At 39.8% G+C, this 19,798-nt stretch overlaps 1 protein-coding gene across 13 annotated transcripts in view; it reads left to right on the top strand.

The window, feature by feature from the left end:
* SEPTIN10 (septin 10) overlaps window positions 1-19,259 on the top strand; it is a 71,728-nt gene extending 52,469 nt beyond the window's left edge. For 4 of the 13 annotated variants that reach the window (XM_055378324.2, XM_019021208.4, XM_055378321.2 and 1 more), the window contains 4 exons: window positions 9,005-9,137; window positions 15,999-16,186; window positions 16,691-16,773; window positions 17,911-19,259. In XM_055378324.2, the coding sequence (XP_055234299.1) occupies window positions 9,005-9,137; window positions 15,999-16,186; window positions 16,691-16,773; window positions 17,911-17,990 (484 nt within the window). In that variant the 3' untranslated portion in view covers window positions 17,991-19,259. Of the gene's footprint in view, window positions 1-9,004; window positions 9,138-15,998 lie in introns of all 13 variants that reach the window. The other 9 variants (XM_004031584.4, XM_019021212.4, XM_004031585.5 and 6 more) reach the window with 4 other exon arrangements.
* The last annotated feature ends 539 nt before the right edge of the window (window positions 19,260-19,798 follow it).

Here is a 19,798-nt window from a genome sequence, read left to right as displayed (position 1 = left end):
TTAATTTTATTATTATTATTATTTTTGAGATAGAGTCTCACTGTGTTGCCCAGGCTGGAGTTCAGTGGCATGATCTCTGCTCACTGCAACCTCTGCCTCCCGGGTTCAAGCGATTCTCATGCCTCAGCCTCTTGAGTAGCTGGGACTATAGGCATGCACCACCACCCCCAGCTAATTTTTGTGTTTTTAGTAGAGACAGGGTTTCACCATGTTGGCCAGGCTGGTCTTGAATTCCTGGCCTTGGGGTCAGGAATTCCTGGCCTTGAATTCCTGGGGTCTTGAAACCCCATCTCTACTAAAAATACAAAGTGATCTGCCTGCCTTGGGCTCCTGAAGTGATGGGATTACAGTGATGGATCACACCTGGCTAAGGATATGTAATTTAAAATTAAAGTCCATAGGACCCACTGATAAATTATTTTTGCATATGGGATTTGAAGGAAAGAGGGGGATCAAGGATAACTCAGTCACCACTTTGACCTAGAAAATGGGGTGACTGGTGGTGATCGTTATTGACCTGAGGAGGATGGGAATCAGAGAGTTTAGGCGTGTAGTTGGTCATCCAGAGGTTTTAGAAATGTTATATTTAAGTTGCTTATTAAATATGCAGGTGAAGAGTTTGAGTAGGTTATTAGACACATGAATCTGGAGCTAGGGAGAAGTTAGGGCTGCCATAGTAATTTGGGAGTCAGCAGTGAATAATACTGGGTAAAATCTTAAGTATTTTTTTAAAAGGCTCTGCTAAATGCTAGAGATTACTATTATTTCACATGGAGTTTATGTTCTTGTAGGGGAGTTCAAAAATTAAACACCTAATTGCACAGTACATTGTAGCTGTGATATAAGCACTAAAGGAGAGGCAGACAGTGTAAAATGGGTTGTGTGCGTGGGGGGGTTCCAAATTTAAGCTGGAAAATTCGGGAAGACTTTCTTGAGGCAGTGGCTTTTTTGAGCTGTAGTAACTTGGGGAAAACAGAGCAAGACATATACAAAGGGCTGAAGATGGAGAGAGAATGGCATCTGTAAGACTCCGGAAGAAGATCAGTTCACTGCAGTACAGCAGGACAGATGAGGCAGGCCTGGGCTCACGTGAGATGAGAGAAGAGAACAGGCAGGCAGCAGCTGTGAAGGCCCTGGGGAGGATTTTGATCTTTGTCCTAAGGGGAAGGCAACGCTATTTTAGGAATAATATAATATTTGCATTTTAAAAATTATTCTTTGCTCTAATGTGAAGGAGGTATTGAAGGGGTGTTCAGAGATGCTTAGGAGAGGCCAGTTAGGAGAGCATTTCTTCGACTAAAGTGAGATCAATGAAAATAAAGAGCTGGACATATTTGAGAGATGACTAGAAGGTAAAATTGGAAGAACTTAGTGGTTGTTTGGATATAATAAAGTGAGAAAGCAGGAGGCTAGAAGGAGACGCCTAGTCTCCTGAATTTATGGTTTCATGGCTAGGTGGATGGTTACTGCATTCATTTAGATAGGTATGGCTGAAGGAGGACTAGCTTTTTTGTGTGTATGTGAGGCAGCAGTGGTAGGCACATTGGAGGTCACAGTTTGGGACTTGTTGACTTTGAGTTTCCTCTGAAACAGCAAAGTGACAATTACAAGTAAGCACTTTGGGGTATCTTTCTGGAGGTCAGAAAAGGGATGGGCCAAAGAAATAGCTTAAGAGTCATGGGTATTTAAATGATTAATTCTAAGTGTGACCAGGGATAAGACTGCCTGTAGAGAGAAATACATCTAGAAAGAAAGGTGACTCAGAAACAGCCTTGAGTCCCTTTAGTATTTGTCAGCTGGAGGAGCAGATAGGAGAGCTTGAGAACGGAGGAGGAGGAAAACCAGCAGTGTCACGTCTTGGAACTTGACAGAGGGGATCAAGAGAGAGGGAGTCTGCTGCTGTGTCAAAGTTGAGGGCCAGGTTTATGCTGCACAAGTACAGAGGTGCTTCCTTGACAATTCTTGGAGAATAATGAAGACCACTTTGTGTTCAGTTAAAAAAGGCAGTGGTTGGGGCCAGGCGCGGTGGCTCACGCCTGTAATCCCAGCACTTTGGGAGGCCGAGGCGGGCAGATCACGAGGTCAGGAGATCAAGACTATCCTGGCTAACACGGTGAAACCCCATCTCTACTAAAAATACAAAAAATTAGCTGGGCGTGGTGGCGGGCACCTGTAGTCCCGGCTACTTGGGAGGCTGAGGCAGGAGAATGGCATGAACCTAGGAGGCAGAGCTTGCAGTGAGCCAAGATCATGCCACTGCACTCCAGCCTGGGTGACAGAGCAAGACCCCATCTTAAAAGACAAAAAAAAAAAAAAAAAGGCATTGGTTGGAGGCTACATAGGTCTGGACTTGCAGATTTGAAGGGAAGGCCTGCAACAGGTAGAAACCATTTTCGTTCCAGCTCTGGGAGTGGAATGAATGAACTGAAACCATTGCCAGCCTTTTTTGTTCACTGCTCACAATTCATAGTCCAGGGAAAGAATGTCCAGTAGGCCTGATGTAGGTCATGTTCCCATCTCTTGTTTAGGAGTGAGTGTGAACCTGATTAATTGTCCCACAAGACTGTATCCCATGGGGGCGAGGTAGCCCCCAAAAAGGTAATGAGGATAATGGATACTGGTACCAAGAGGAAAGGACTCAATGATAGGTAGTCAGGAATCATAGATTGCCCATCACATCCATTTGCTGAGCATTTCTTCAGGTTGGGAAGCATCTGCTCACTGATCACACAAAGAAGGGGAAATTGGAAAGGGAGATTCTTCAGCTTAGGTCAGGCTACGGACTGGGTGGGAGCAGTGGCTGGAAGAAACTCAGTAAGTTTAGGCCAGGCTACAGAGTGAGTGGGAGCAGTGGCTCACTATTGTCTTCCTAAGAGAGTAGACCTTTCCACTGTATTTCTGGATCACTTGGGTAAAGTTGAGGCAAAATGTCTCTTCTGGTTCTTTGTCATATGTGATTAAATGATTTGATAAGGCTTTTGTAGCTCATTATAGTCTGATGTATTAGGAAGCTTTTATTTTTTATAGTTTCAAGAAGTTATATCTGGCCAGGCGTGGTGGCTTATGCCTGTAATTTCAGTACTTTGGGAGGCCAAGGCGGGTTGATCACCTGAGGTCAGGAGTTCAAGACCAGCCTGGCCAACATGGTGAAACCCTGTCTGTACTAAAAATACAAAAATTAGCCCGGTGTGGTGGCGGACACCTATAAGCCCAGCTACGTGGGAGGCTGAGGCAGGAGAATTGCTTGAACCCAGGAGGTGGAGGCTGCAGTGAGCTGAGATCACACCACTGCACTCCAGCCTGGGCAACAGAGCGAGACTCCATCTCAAAAAAAAAAAGAATTTATATCTGTTTTCTCGGGAGTCTTTTCCCATTTAATTTGGTAGTTGTTGTAATTTGGTTGGCATGTAAAATCTGTCCCTCAGTATTATATCTATCTAGCAGTAAAGACAAGTTACGCGAACCTGTTGGGTGACCTTTATGTGACTGTACTTCCTGGCCCTCTTTGTTGCCAGAACTTCCGTTTGTTTTTCCACTTACATTTTATTGAATGGGTATGCTGAGTCATGGTGGGTATCCTAATCTACCAGCACCAATCGTAGGCTTGTCACGAGGCCCACGTAAATAGCACTATAGTCATAGTTTTATTAACTGATCTTAACATTTTATATTAATTATTTCAACCATTGGAAACATGCCTTTATAAAACTCTTTAAATCCCCAAGTTTAATAATTAAAGATTAACCTAACTAATCTCTTTCCCACAGTTAATCACCTTTAACTTTTTAGCACAAAATCACTGTCATTGAAGTATTGTGGGACCTGTAGCTTTGAAAGGAAGATTTATGCTTAGTAGTTTAGAGTTGTTTAAGTATTTGACGTAACTTTAGTAAAACTTCATGTCTTTGGAACTCTCAAGAACTAAATAGTTCTTCAGGTAGTCCATAGTAGACTTGGAAAAAGTTCACTAGGCTTATCGGAACTGTACTTGAAACACAAACATGTCCCAATTGAAGGAAAGGACTTTTCTTGATGACATGAGCATCTGAGATTTTTTTCTTTCTTTCTCTTTAGTTTTCAACTTTAAATCAGTGAGATTTGCAACAACAGTAGTATGTTGGCATTAAATATTCATGTCAGGCCAGATGCAGTGGTTCACGCCTGTAATCCCAACACTTTGGGCGGCCAGAAAGGTGGATCACTTAAGCTTTGGAGTTTGAGACCAGCCTAGGTAACATGGCAAAACTCTGTCTCTACAAAGAATACAGAAATTAACCAGCTGTGGTGGCATGCTCATATAGTCCCAGCTACTTGGGTGGTAGAGGCAGGATGATCCAGCCTGGATGACGGTGAGACCCCATCTCAAAAAAAAAAAAAAGAAAATTATGACAGCAAGCTACTTTTATGCTAGAAAAGGGAATAGTGTAGCAAGAAAATGTTTTTATTTTTATTTAATAAATCTATGATAAGAAACAATGATTGCATTAGTTTTAGAATACTAACTTTATAGACCATTCCCTTTCAGATCTGACTTTCTTTACCACCTTTTGTAAAATAGTACAAGTTTCTTTACTTGAAATTGGCCTTGTAAATTTACATTGTCAGAAGTTGAAAAGCAGCACGATAAGATGCAAAATATGCAGAAGCAGTCCATTACTTTCTCCTGCTGAGACACCACATTGGGGCAATCTGATTTGTGGTAGTTGGGAATATGGACTTTGGAACAAGTCTAATCTGGTTCAAATCCCAGCTTTTTACTTTTCAGCTATGTTTCTTTGGGCAGATTACTCTCTGTGCTTTAGTTTTCTTATTTAGAATGTCAGGGCTTGTTCTTCAGGGTTGCTGTGGGAATTAAATAGTCAACATAAAGGAGTCCAGAAGAGTACCCTGCCAGTAGCAGATATTCAACAAATGTTAGGTCTCTTCTCTTCACCAGGTAGATGTATTTTCCTTGTGAACAACTCAAGTGCTTGTATAGATTAATGAAGCATTGTTTTAAAAAACTTATGTTTGTTGTGCATTCAAGATTTTTTTTATAATTAAAAAAAAATTTTTTTTATTATACTTTAAGTTCTAGGGTACATGTGCACAACGTGCTGGTTTGTTACATATATATACATGTGCCATGTTGGTGTGCTGCACCCATTAACTCGTCATTTACATTAGGTATATCTCCTAATGCTATCCCTCCCCCCTCTCCCCACCCCACAACAGGCCCCAGTGTGTGATGTTCCCCTTCCTGTGTCCAAGTGTTCTCATTATTGAATTCCCATCTGTGAGTGAGAACATGCCATGTTTGGTTTTTTTGTCCTTGCGATAGTTTGCTGAGAATGATGATTTCCAGCTTCATCCATGTCCCTACAAAGGACATGAACTCATCATTTTTTATGGCTGCATAGTATTCCACAGTGTATATGTGCCACATTTTCTTAATCCAGTCTGAATTCAAGATATTTTTACATCAAGCTTGTCTTTAAAGACTATCAGTCATGTTGGACTAGTGAAATGTAGTAAGGTTTCTAAAGATGAAGAAAGTAGCTGATAAATATAGGGGCTTCTTTAAAAAAAAAAGATCACAACAGAAAAAAAAAGGCCTGGTACTAAGTAAAATGCCTCCTTGGGGTGTGAGACATGTGATGTCTAGGGTATTTTGCACATTTGTAATCTCTGCTCTTAAAGAACATGTTTCTGCAAGTGTTTAGGATCTGTTCCTGCTTGGAACCCCTCCTGTACATGCCTCAAACTCACCTCTCAGCCTTGGTAGCTGTTGTGTAGTATTTCTTACTCTGCATTTCTTTGAACTTACAGAATTCTATACTTAAAAGCTTAATGTCTCCAGTTATAAAATTTAAGATTAATAAGATTTAATTCATATTTTGAAATTGATTTATTTTTATAAGCAATAGAAATTTCTCACTAATGCAGCTGGAAAGTGAATTTGTATTCTCTGTCAAACCTTTGGGATATTCTTATAGCAAGCCCAAATGGAAGGGCTCAGTGTTTCTGACATATAAGAAGGCTTATTATACCTCCAAAATTCTACACATAGGAAAGGGCAGCTACTGGTAGAGTTCCAGGATAGTCCTTCCTCTGCTGGTTATGCTGGTTAAATCTTCCTCCTCTTCCCAGAAATTTGTCATTCTATGAACATTTATAAAGAAACTGAAATGTCTAGAGAGCTCTGCTGGATAGTCACAGAGATGAATGAGGCTTCATTTTCTGTTCTCAAGATTTGTGACCTATGAGAAGGGAGAGATGGGCAGGATATAAATGCCATGGCAGTGCTTGGAAGGAACAGTTAATTCTAACTGGGGAGTGTGGCAGTCACTACGGGACTGAACGAAGGAGGATGAACACAGAAATGAAAACTTACAAGAAACTGTTTTAAAGGAAGGGGCCAGGGGAAGAAGAAGAGAGCGTCCTGCTTCTAGTGAGCAAAGGCAGGCGCCCCAAGCTTCTTAAGCCGTTTGTATTTATTGGGTAGAAAGAACAGGGAGGAAGAGGTAACGATTGGTCAGCTGTGTAATTGATCACAGGTTCATATTATTGCTAACAGGCTTCAGATGTGCCCTGTAGATAATCACAAGAAACACTTGTGCCTGGGTCGTGACTGCCCTCAGCATTCCTTCTGGATGGCAGACGCAGTTTGTCAGTTTGCTAACAGTCTGCATTTATGAGAATAGTTTGCTCTTTACTAATATAGCCTCCAGTGGTATACTGAGTTGATCATGACCCTCATTCTTTTGGCCTGCAACAGGGGAGAGTGGGGGAGACTTTACAGAAGAAGTTACATGTGAATTTGCCCTTGAGGGGTAGAGGATGAGCAGGACAGCATGGGGGTAGAAAGTGGACAGTGGCCACAAACTGAAGCCTGAAATGCCAGGTTCGTTCTAGGAACAGTGAACAGGTTGGTGTGGCTGAAACCTGAGGATAGGATATCAGAATTGTTTGGTGAGAAATCAATCTGGAAAGGTAGAATTAGGCCAGAGATTATAAAGTTTCTTGAGTGCAATTTAAAGGAGGTGGGACCTTATTCTATAGATAGCATAACTTTAATGTGGTGAGAAAAGATAATGAGATCTGTGTTTTTGGTGGAAAATCTAGAGGGTGACAAGAACAAAGTGAAAGAAAGAGGAACTAGGAGCTCAGAGATGAATTAGGAGATTGTTGCAGTAGTGAAGGCAGAAAATCACAAAGATCAGGTTCGGCTGTAATCTGGTATCTGTAGAAATGGAAAGAAGGTTATATTAAGAGACTTAGCTTCAGAAGCTGAACTAATGGACCTTGGTGATAAGATAGGGAGATAGGGTAAGGGAAGAGTGAAAGATGACTCAGGATTTCCAAGTTTCTACATACAGTGATTCCAGTGACTCTAGTACTCCATATCAGCACTAACACGGGTGGCTTCATATTTCATGCTATAGGAAATTTCATGTTTTGGGTTACCATGTGTAAAAAAATATTGGTACCTGGTACATATATGAGGCTGAACATGAGATGTACAGCAGGTTCTTGAATAACAATGTTTTGTTCAATGTCATTTTGTTGTAACATTGATAAGAAAAAAAATTGATTCCCGGCGATGGCCACTGTCTGTGTGGAGTTGGCACATTCTCCCTGTATCTACAGGTTTTCTCTGGGTTCTTCATCCCAAAGCAGTAAGCGTTAAGTTCATGGCATGTCTAAATTGTCCCAGTCCGAGTTGGGTGGGGGTGGTGTGAGTGTGCCCTGCAATGGAATGGCATGCTGTCCAGGGCTGATTCTCACTTAGCTTCCAGGATAGGCTCCAGCCACCTATGACCCTGAACTGGAGTAAGCAGGTTGGAGAATTAATGAATGAATACATATTATTGTAACATAAAAATTTATTAAGTATACAATACACAAATGTAGGACAATAAGCAATGCGGTGTGAAAGCGCTCAGTAACCCTGCCATATTTGTTATTTGTTTTGAATTACATTGTGGTAGGAGGTGATCTTTACAATTTTCCCTTTGCAAACATTTATTCCCTGATTTCACCTCCACCATAATGACTGCCATCACTCACTGATGCACCAAAAATTGGGTAATTAATTGTCCTTCTTGTTTTTGTTAATTTTTCTTAAATGTGTATATAGCTAACGTTTATTTCAGTGTTTAATATTAGAAGGGTTTTGAGTCTTTACTTAGAAGTTTGGTAATGTTTTTGTGACCAGAAATATGCCATAGGAGCTTAATTCTTGTTTATATCAATTACCCTACGGTAAAAATTGGTTTAATCATACATTGCTTCACTTAAAGTTACAGTTTTCAAGAACCTATTGATGGCATTAGGTGAGCACTTGTATTTTTGAAAGTTTATTGTATCACTTTTTTTTTTTTTTTTTTTGAGACAGAGTCTTGCTCTGTCGCCCAGGCTGGAATGCAGTGGCACGATCTTGGCTCACTGCAACCTTCACCTCCTAGGCTCAAGCAATTCTCCTGCCTCAGCCTTCCACGTAGCTGGGACTACAGGCGCACGCCACCATGCCTGACTAATTTTTTGTATTTTTAGTAGAGACAGGGTTTCACCATGTTGGCCAGGCTGGTCTTGAACTCCTGACCTCAGGTGATCTGCCCACCTCAGCCTCCCAAAGTGCTGGGATTACAGGCGTGAGCCACCAGGCCCGGCCAATTATATCACTTTTTTTTTTTTTTTTGAGACAGAGTCTCGCTCTGTCACCCAGGCTGGAGTGCAGTGGCGTGATCTCAGCTCACTGCAATCTCTGCCTCCTGGGTTCAAGTGATTCTCCCACCTCAGCCTCCCATGTAGCTGGGATTACAGGCACCTGCTATCATGCCCAGCTAATTTTTTTATTTTTGTAGAGACAGGGTTTCACTATGTTGGCCAGGCTGGCCTTGGACTCCTGACCTTAGGTGATCCACCTGCCTCAGCCTCCCAAAGTGTTGGGATTACAGGCGTGAGCCGCCATACCCGACCTATATCACTTTTTAACAGGAGAGTAACACAAATAACTTTTTAGTCTTCAAGAGACCTATGAAGCCAAAAGACATGAGTTCCATGGTGAACGTCAGAGGAAGGAAGAAGAAATGAAACAGATGTTTGTGCAGCGAGTAAAGGAGAAAGAAGCCATATTGAAAGAAGCTGAGAGAGAGGCAAGTATGCTGGTTTGATGTGATTTGCATTTATTTTTTAGATGTCCTATTAATTTGGAGGATTTATTCCAAGAATTTGCTTGAGACTCTTTTGTAGCTACTTGTTCTTTAAAGAGTAGCTTTTCCAACACATAGTATTTGAATATTGACTTAGAATTATAGCCTGAAATTAAATGAAAACTTTGGCCTTCTTTTTTTTTAAAGCAGTACATTTATGGAGTCACTAATCGTTGAAATTCTTACAATGAACTGGAAGCTGCAGCAGCTACCCTCTTGGGTGCACACATTTTTCTTTCATGAAATCCATGCCTTGAATCCACGGTATACAATTTTTAGGTGCCTCATTCAACCAGTCTCAGTGGTGGTTTGTCTTTGTTAGTGCCAAGGCTAAAAGAAGAAACACCACTGGATGTTTTCTTATGCCTAGCAGGGTAAGCCACATTTGCCACAGGCCAACTTCTGAAGGTGGCGGGCCTCACAGCCACAGTGGCAACACAGTGTATGCGTCTTACTGCGATGCTTTCCAAACTATGACCTTCCCTTTGTCATCTCACTCCTTTGACTGAGACCAAAGAGAATTTTGGCCTTTTGAGCAAATATTCTTCCATTAGAAATGGTTTACCAAGGGCTTGTAATGGACTAGGTTACTAAGAAGTATCTTAACCATGAGCTATAAACATTTTTACTATGGCTTAATAAAGCCTTTTTTGAGTGTTGCTGGGGTGGTTGTTTGCCCTGAAATGGATATCTGTGAAGGCTATGAAGTAGCTTTACTTTCCATTTCAACTCAGTCTCTCAGGATGTAGTTAGGTGGTCTAGATCAGTGGTCCCCAACCTTTTTGGCACCAGGGACCCGTTTCCTGGAAGACAGATTTTCCACGGACCAGGGGAGATGGTTTCAGGATGAAACTGTTCTAGCTCAGATCATCAGGCATTAGATTCTCACAAGGAGCGTACAACCAAGATCCCTCACATGCACAGTTTGCAATAGGGTTTGCACTCCTGTGGGAATCTAATGCCACCACTGATCTGACAGTAGGCAGAGCTCAGGCAGTAATGCTTGTTTGCCTGCTACTCACCTCATACTGTGTAGCCCAGTTCCTAACAGGCCATGGACCAGTACTGGTCCGCGGCCTGGGGATTGGGGACCCCTGGTCTAGATGACCCTGGGGTAGCCCTGGCACCAAAAAAATCACTGAACTTCTGTAGTTTTGTTTGCTTCTAGTTCTGAAGCAGCAATTTAGGTTTTGAGTAAAGCTATTTTCTTGAAAATACATGATTTCTTGAAGAGTTAATCTGTAATCCAATTGTGCTAGTTTATTATTTCAAATACACTTACAGTACTTGCTATGTAAATGAACTGTGCAGGAAATGGTTTTGTAAAAGTAATAGTTTACTAATTTATTTATAATTCGAATTTTGATGTTTTATTTGGAAAAAGTTCAAACAACAGAAAAGTGAAAGTATAGGATACCTATGTCCTTCCCCTTACCTAAGAAAACAGGAATACCATAATGTCACCCAATCTTCAGTCCTTATTCAGATTTCCCCAGTTGCCCCAAGATTGGCTTTGAAAATCGTTCCTTTTTATTTGGTGATTTTTCTGTTTTTGTTTTTGAACCAGGATGCAATCACAGATTGCATATTGTACATGGGTATTATGTTTGTTTAGTTTCTTTTATTCAAGAGTTTCTCTCTCATATAGCATGAATCTTGGTTTTACCAATTCACTAATAAAAAGATACCACTCAAAACATTATTTAATTCTATATTAAAGGACTGTTATTTAAATATGTCCTTGCCAATATTGTTGTGAAACAAATATCCCTTAATTTATCTTTTTGTATAAATCCAGATTTCTGTATGTAGCTTTGTAAAATGATGTGTGCTTAGATAATAGTGTGTGAACATTAGATGACTAGAATGGGGAGATGCACAGAACAAATGATGTCTCCAAATATCGTTGACGTTCTGTCTTCCCTATTCCTTTATTGACAAGATTCTAGAAGAACTCATGAGGCATGTTGTGTGTGACACACGGATTTCCTATATACCCTCCCCACTTTAAGAAAAAATACAGTTTATATTTATCCCTCAGGTTACATGACCATCATTATTATTACTACCCAATTTGATATGTCTGTCTATATCTTGGAATAATTTTTTCATTTAACATTTATGCCCCTTGTATTTCCAAAAAGTATGCTCGGTAATTTACAATTTAAAAATGCAGCTACGTTACAACCATGAACATGAGGAGAACAGGAGCCTTATAATACAGGGTATGGAGAAGGGGTTTGCACAGAGGGCAGCCGAGAGCCCTGGTTGAGGGAATTTTTAAGTGAACACAAAGACTGGGCTCTAACTTCTAGGCAGGCAGGGCAGAAGGGACCACACAGAGTTTAGATGGAAGTCATCTGCTAGCTCAGCAGAGAGAAATATTTTCCCTGGCATTTATTTCTAATTTCTAAAAATGGGGCCGGGCATGGTGGCTCACGCCTGTAATCCTAGCACTTTGGGAGGCCGAGGCGGGTGGATCACTTGAGATCAGGAGTTTGAGACCAGCCTGGTCAATATGGTGAAACCCCATCTCTACTAAAAACACAAAAATTAGCCAGGCATGGTGGCAACATGCCTGTAATTCCAGCTACTCAGGAGGCTGAGGCAGGAGAATCACCTGAACACAAGAGGCAGAGGTTGCAGTGAGCCAAGATTATGCCACTGCACTCCAGCCTGGGCAACAGAGCGAGAATCCGTCTCAAAAAACAAAAAAAAAGATACTTTTTTTTTTTTTTTTTTTTTGAGACTGAGTCTTGCTTTTGTTGCCCAGGCTGGAGTGCAATGGTGCAATCTCAGCTTACCGCAACCTTGGCCTCCCAGGTTCAAGCAATTCTCCTACCTCAGCCTCCCAAGTAGCTGGGATTATAGGCATGTGCCACCATGCCCAGCTAATTTTGTATTTTTAGTAGAGACAGGGTTTCTCCATGTTGGTCAGTCTGGTCTCAAACTCCTGACCTCACGTTATCCACCTGCCTCGGCCTCCCAAAGAAAAAAGATACTTTTAAAAGGATTTTTGAGTATGAGAATGTGTCGTGTCCTTAAAAGTAGTGTTTACAAAAGATACAGCATTGTACAGTAGTCCCCCTTTACACTCAGTATGGCTTTCTGAGGTTTCAGTTACCCATGGTCAACTACGGTCTGAAAATACTACAATAAGATATTTTGAGAGAGAAAGAGACCACATTCATATAACTTTTATTACATACATTGTTATAATTGTTCTATTTTATTATTAATTATTATTGTTAGTCTCAACACTGTGCTTTAACTTTACTATAGGTGTCTATATATAGGAAAAAACATAGGGTATGGTACTACCTGTGGTTTCAGGCATCCTCCTGGAGTCTTGGAATGTATCCCCCATGGAAAAGGGGGGACTATCGTACCATATTGATGACTTAATATTCTTAAGAGAATTGGTGACTATTGATAGCACAAAAGATCCCTTGTTTTTAATTTTTTGAGAATTTGAAAATATATTTGGATTAACTGCCTGTCGTAGTGAATAATGGAACCATGAATGCATGCTTCATGTATATGGAATAGTTGTTGATAGCCAGAGCTGGAAATGCCACCCAGTGTGAATAATAGTCACATTCACACCTCCCTGCCCCCTTGTTTAATGTTTCCCTCTTTGTAGTTTTCCTGGAATTTTTTAGTCAACCTCATGAATGATGTATAAAGTGCTCTGTGACCTTTCAAGATATTTTAATATTCATGTGAGGTATGCAACCTCCATTTGAGTAACCAGAGAGCTATCTCTAGTCACGTGATAGAAACCTGCCCTTGCTGCTTCCTTTCCAGACTTTGTCCCACTCCTGCTCCTCTCCCACATCACCGATGCACACGTGTGCAGAGAACTGCCACTCTCTGTTTGTGCCGCCGATTTGAATGACATCTGGGGAGTGTGCCCTTTAAACACACACACATACCTAACATGTAACTTTTTTAAAAGCAGGAACCATTTAAATAAGCAAATACTAAGGAACTGATGCTTCTCTGAAAAGGCATCCTCTGGAATAAAAGCATCTTATGTTAGGAGGGCCTTAATCGATTATCTGTTTTAACCTTGTTTCCCTTGGAATACTTCTCCTATCAGGTGCTCACTGGCTCACAGGACAACCTATTCCATATTTGGAACATAACAGTTTTATTAGACCAGAGTTTAGCTCTCTGGTTTCTTCCCTCAGTCTCTGATTTTCAGTGAAATATTTCCTCACATATTATGTCTTTTTTTTTTTTTTTTGAGATGGAGCCTCACTCTGTGGCCCAGGCTGGAGTGCAATGGCGCTATCTCGGCTCACTGCAACCTCGGCCTCCCGGCTTCAGGCAATTCTCCTGTCTCAGCCTCCTGAGTAGCTGGGACTACAGGCGCACACTGCCACACCTGGCTAATTTTTTGTATTTTAGTAGAGATGGGGTTTCACCATGTTGCCCAGGCTGGTCTTGAACTCCTGAGCTCAGGCAATCCACCCACCTCGGCCTCCCAAACGTCTCCCCCTTTCTAGACAACTTGGTGTCTTAGAAAAAGATAACATAGCCGGGCGCGGTGGCTCATGCGTGTAAACCTCCGTGAGCCAATGAGCCTGTAAACCTCAATGAGCCACCACGCCCAGCTGTGTCGTCTTTTTCTAGACACCAAGTCCTGCTTTGTTTGCATGAATGCCAGGTTTCTACCCAGAACTAAAATGTTAATGTCAGATTTACCTAACCAGATCAGAGGACCAAAAATAAGGTTATCTTTTAAAATGTAGATTCTAGACACTGTGGTTGTGTTGTTAGAGGGCACAGCACACAGCTGATTCCTATGGAGCTGGCTTAAGACCCTAGATTTTTTTTTTGAGGTAAGCCACAATTAAACGAGGTCCACCTACATTCTTCCTTGGACCTTGTCTCTTTGAACTGTATGCAGAACTTCACATAACTTTCATCTGTATTTCCTCTCATTACTAGTTCTTCTACATCTTTTAGAATTCTTTTATGAGCAGTATTGTGTGCTGTGCTGGGGGTATAAAAATGAAAAAGAGCTCCTAAGTAATCTTCAGGGAGACGTTGCTCCCACAGTTACCCCAGCACATGTGTGCTAAGGGTTTCTCTTTTGCACCTGTAACAGAGCACAGGACACAAAAAGAACTACCCAGGGTGGCAGTTGGAGCAAGCTGAGTTTCCTATTTTTTATTATTAACAATGGCTAATATTTATCGAGTGCTTACTCAGTGCCAGCCATCATGGTAAAAACGTTAGATAGATGTTTTCTTTTGGTATATCCCAGTTGTTTTAAAGCTTCCTTTTTATTTGTAGGTTTCCAGAGTTTTATGCCCTTCATAGCTTTGAGAAATATGCCTTCTTTGATCCATATAGGGCATTCCTTAAATTGTGGAACAAAATAAAGTAAAAGACAGGCCTGCCCCAAAATTGACATCTAAGGTGACATTGCTCCCTTTATATGGTTTATCAAGATGATTTTCAGCCCCAAGGAGGTGAAAAACTGCTGAATTGTATTCTTTAAATAATTTTTTCTTCTGCTTTTTTCACTTAAGAGAAATCTCTTGAAACTCATTTAACAGTTGTATACGGGAAGAATAACCCCTATAGGTTCTTAATTGGAATGACCCGTTATTCTCAGATTAACCAAAAAAAAAACAAGTTTATTAGCATGTATATTTGACATATACATGGGTGATACAGTCAATGAGTAGTTCTCAAAGAGGCAACTGCATTCTACCTTCTATAGCATCTTCAACAAAGAACAGTTAATTTTTACAGAAATGACAAGATAAAGGAAAAGGACTTGGAGTCTCTAGAGGCAGCAGCTTGGAGGAAGGCACATAGCTGGCAGATGAAGGCTAGTCAGTAAAGCTAGTTAATGTAGAGCTGTCTGGTACCAGTCTCCAGGCCCAAAAGGGTCTGAAGTTGTCTTTGGTGGTTAACCTTTGTTCTCCCTGGTTGGGGAAGGGGGCTGGATACCTTTTTTCTTTGTACATCTGTATCCTGCCTTTAGGCGCCTAAAGGGAGGTCAGAGAGCTTTCCTTTATCTGCTGCTTCTTAGTTGCCCTCAGCTCAACAGTCCTGCACATTCTGCTCTCCTACGGCTGCATCAAATGTATTTAGCATTAATTTATTCTTTATCTTTATTGGATATGTAGGCAATGTTTTTCCTATTATAGTGTAAATTCTACTATGATGAGTATTTTTATATGTAAAGCTTTCTCTGAATTTAGGATTTTTTTAAGCCTAGATCTCAGGACATTGAAAGACTATGGAAAAATAGAATACAGTTTTAACATTCTTGACATAGTTGACAATTGACACTTGCTTTCCAGTGATGTTTACCAGTATAGTTTTCAATAACTGTTTACTGCACATATTTTATTTGGAAAATAGTGTTGTTGTTTTTTTCCTTTCTGGTAATTTCTTTCTATACTTTGCATCTCTTATTTTTATTGAGCATGGACTTGAGAGACTTTAAGAAGTTTTGTAGGGAAAATACACACCGAGAAAATAAAAACTCTAGGAAAAGTTCACAATGTTTTAAAAACAGTTTTGTACATAAAGCTATGATTTTTATTATATTTAGTTTAAGCATTTTTTGCATGGGAACTCATTTAAAATTAAAGTTACCAAGGGAATTCCATATGTAAACTTTTCCTTGAACTATGAACTTCTGAGACTTCAGAAAGATTTTGACTGTGTAGGTTATTCTGTGTTGCGCTATGGGGTCCGCCTTTGTGTTGCTGAGCTGGAGAGTGTGCCTCTGCTGCCGCGCTGTGTCAGTAGTGGGGATTGCACTTTTGTTTCCAGCTACAGGCCAAATTTGAGCACCTTAAGAGACTTCACCAAGAAGAGAGAATGAAGCTTGAAGAAAAGAGAAGACTTTTGGAAGAAGAAATAATTGCTTTCTCTAAAAAGAAAGCTACTTCCGAGATATTTCACAGCCAGTCCTTTCTGGCAACAGGCAGCAACCTGAGGAAGGACAAGGACCGTAAGAAGTAAGAGGCCCAGCCACCCTCCCTGGCAGCCCTGCCCACACTTGTCACATTGCCCTGTCGGATCTTCCTAGCGCTTCTTACTTCTGCTTCCTTATGCTTTGTCTTCCTCCTCCAACTAAATGTCAGCTCCTGGAGAGGAGAGACCTTGTCCCTCTTGTTCACTGCTGTTTCCCCAGCATCCAGAACAGCACCTGGCACGTGTTATGTGTTCAGTATTTGCCAAAATGAATGAATGAACAAAATAAAAATACATCACAGTGTGAAAAGGATCAGTTAGCTGGGGGGAAAATGGCTGCTCTTATTGAATAGCCCAGCCGTGGCCCTAGTACACAGCTAATGGCTGCTGACCTACCATGAGTTATTTTGAATTTCATGTCTAAATAAAGCTGTGCCCTTTGTTGGGGAATTATAGACATAAGATAGTATTTTATTAAATTCTTAGGTTCAGTTTTTTAGAACAAAGTCTACTGATACTGATTTTGTGAGAATTTTTATTTTAATAAGGGAACCAGGCTGTCGATTCGAACTCCTGTGCATTGATGTCAGAGCTTGTGAAACCAATGGTGGACGTAAAGACGCAGAGAAAGGTAGAGAGGGCCACAGTGCAAGGGGGCAGCCATGAGTAGCATGTGGATGATAATCGCAAGGCGTGTAGGTTTGGGGTATGTGTTAAAATCAGTTACCCAAGTTTTAGAAAATAAGTTTATTTTTCCTTTTTGATAATTTCCTTCTGTACTTTGTGTCCCTTGTTTTATTTTTCCCACTTAAGTATCCCTGTCGGTTTAACTATTTGGCTGTTGAGGAAATTCATCATGCCTTGTTCTATTCAGAATGCTTATTTGGGGGACTCTGCCTCAGTTTACTCTAGCTGCCTCTGTGCTAGCAGCATTGCATGCTCCCATGTTCCCCACAGAGCAACACATCTGGTTTAATGCTCTCACTGCATCTATTTCAGACCCATTTTCAGAATATTGCAACTCAACTTTAAAATAGGAAAACATAACCTTGGCCCATTGGTGGCTTTCAATTTTTGAAATATGGAGAAGTAAACCACAGAACTTTGGCAGATTTTATTGGCTTATATATTTTACAGGTTTTTTTGTTGTTGTTGTTTGTTTTTTTGGAAAAGAGGAAGGAATTCTCATGTATGATCTTTCAATGTAAGCTCTCCAAGGGCATGGATCTTTATCTTGTTCGTTGATACGGCCATCCCCAGAGCCTAGAGCAGTTGTCTGGTACATAGTAGGCATGCAATTATTTTTGAAAGAATAAGTAGTATAAAAGCTGTATTTTATTCAAGCATTGAATTTCGAAAGATAAACTATAAATTTATTACTGCTTTTCAACATGCTTTGGATTTTAAAGCTAATGGATCTTTTATTAATACCTTTTTTCCTTTCATCTTAACCCAGTGTTACTAAAATTAGATTTCCCATTTTTTCCCCTATATGAAAGATAATTTACATTTACCTTGTAAAAATTATCACCCTGCTCCACTTGAGAACCCTGCTGTTGTTTGCAAAATCAGGACCAAGCCCATATTTTTTGAGAGCTCTCTAGAAGAATTTATCTTCAAGAAAATATGGTTTGGTGTTTTTGGTTTTTTCTTTTCTTTTTCAAAGTCCCATGGCCAGATATCCTATAATATACTAGATGCATGTTTGCTAATTTTTACTTGAATTTTTTTTAAATTGTACCAATCAAAAGGTTCTTTTTCTTTCCAGCTCCAATTTTTTGTAAAACAGAAGTTCCAGAGCACAGAAGGTCATCATCACAAGCAAACTTTATTAAAAAAAAAAACTAGAAGTGTGCTTTGATTTTGCTGTTATTTGTTTTATCACTTCTATATTTGGTGAACAGCCACAGTTACTGATATTTATGGAAAAGTACTTTCAAGTACAAGGTCAATACATAAACCAGAGTGAATGATACTACAAGTTGAGCATCTCTAATTCAAAAATCGGAAATCCAGAAGCTTCAAAATCTGAATCTTTTTGAGCACTGACTTGACCCCACAAGTGGAAAATTCCCCACCCGACACCTTTGCTTTCTGATGGTTCAGTTTAAACAGATTTTGTTTCTTGCACAAAATTATTAAAAATGTTGTATAAATTACTTTCAGGCTATATGTATAAGGTGGATGTGAAACATGAATTATGTAATTAGAGTCGGGTCCCGTTGTGTATACGCAGATATTCCAAACCTGAAATCCAAAACACTTCTGGTCCCTAGCATTTTGGATAAGGGATACTCAGCTTGTACCTATATATTCATATGTATTCACTGTTGTTAGAAATTTTTAAGTTGCTGTTCTGTGATGAATCTAATCTTTTCTCTTGCTACCAAGCTATTGTCACTGCAGTGCATTATACCAAAGAGCAAAGTGTCAGTGCCACTGAAAATACAGAACCCATTAATATCGTGGCTATCTGATTACATTTATATTCCAAGATGAACCTTTTTTATGTATGCTAAAAATTTTGGGGAATATGTTTTGGGATGTATTATGGAGCTAAAACTCTAACCTCTTAATAGTTTTATAGAACTTAAAAATTTTTTATACAGTTACCCAGTTGGTGATACGATCTTAAGCTTTTGTGTCAGATTATTTAATATGATGACTTCATGCTTTATTATGCCTTATTATGGCTGATGTATTACTGTGGTGAAACAAAATATCTTTAAAAGTTAAAACATCCAGATATATAAGCTATTTTTTCCTAAGGGTAAAGTACCTTTGAGCATGACTGTATCACAGCTTTCATTAGGAAAACTTTTCATTACATACTTGTTTAAACTCTGTCTTCCAGGGTAAAAATAATAAGGTTGAATCATTTTATTAAAAATACTTTTTAAGAAAATAACTATGAACATCTGAATATTAAAGATAAAAATGCACATAATTCATATTTCAGGTGGTATTTGCATTCAGTGCCTTACTGGTATTCTCAGAACATTTTAATGATTTCTAACATTTCTTAACAGTCATAGATATATAAATTTTCATTTTTTGTACTTGAATATTCTAAATAAAACTGACATTTACTCTTGACAAAACATATATTTACTAAAATGTGTTTAATTTTCCTTTTTGAAAACTTTCATTTTAAAAACGTTCATTTAATTATGTATTTGAATTATTTTGGAGATGAGGTATTTTATGAGTATTTTCAGACAATGAAACTTATTAGTCTGTGTCAGATTCTGAGCAATCATAGAGTCATCTAAGTTGTAAATAAAACCTTGCATAGCACAATTTATCTGTACACTTTAAATTTTATTTTTGCATTTGAAATTCACAGATGTCTCTCAGTCTTTTAAAACTTCAGTAAATTAAATTATACATGTCACAGAACAAGCTCAGAAGTTTCTTTGCAAGATCAGTGACACCCAGGTTCTGGTAGGCAGGGAGTCCTGGAGGGTAGGTGACCTGAGGTACAGAGCCAGGCCAGCGTCACGGTACTTTGTGCCAGCTGAGCAGACTGTTCACAGATGGGCTCGATGACACTGCGGGAGTGTTTGTTACATATGTGGCTATATTTGACCATACTGTTTATAAAGCAGCTCTCCTTAACTCTGAAGAACGTACTTTGAAGTGTGAGATGGGTTGTT

This window comes from Gorilla gorilla, chromosome 12 (assembly GCF_029281585.2).
Source record: "Gorilla gorilla gorilla isolate KB3781 chromosome 12, NHGRI_mGorGor1-v2.1_pri, whole genome shotgun sequence".
In the NCBI taxonomy this organism is placed as follows: domain Eukaryota; kingdom Metazoa; phylum Chordata; class Mammalia; order Primates; family Hominidae; genus Gorilla; species Gorilla gorilla.
This window is presented reverse-complemented; position numbering and strand designations above follow the sequence as displayed.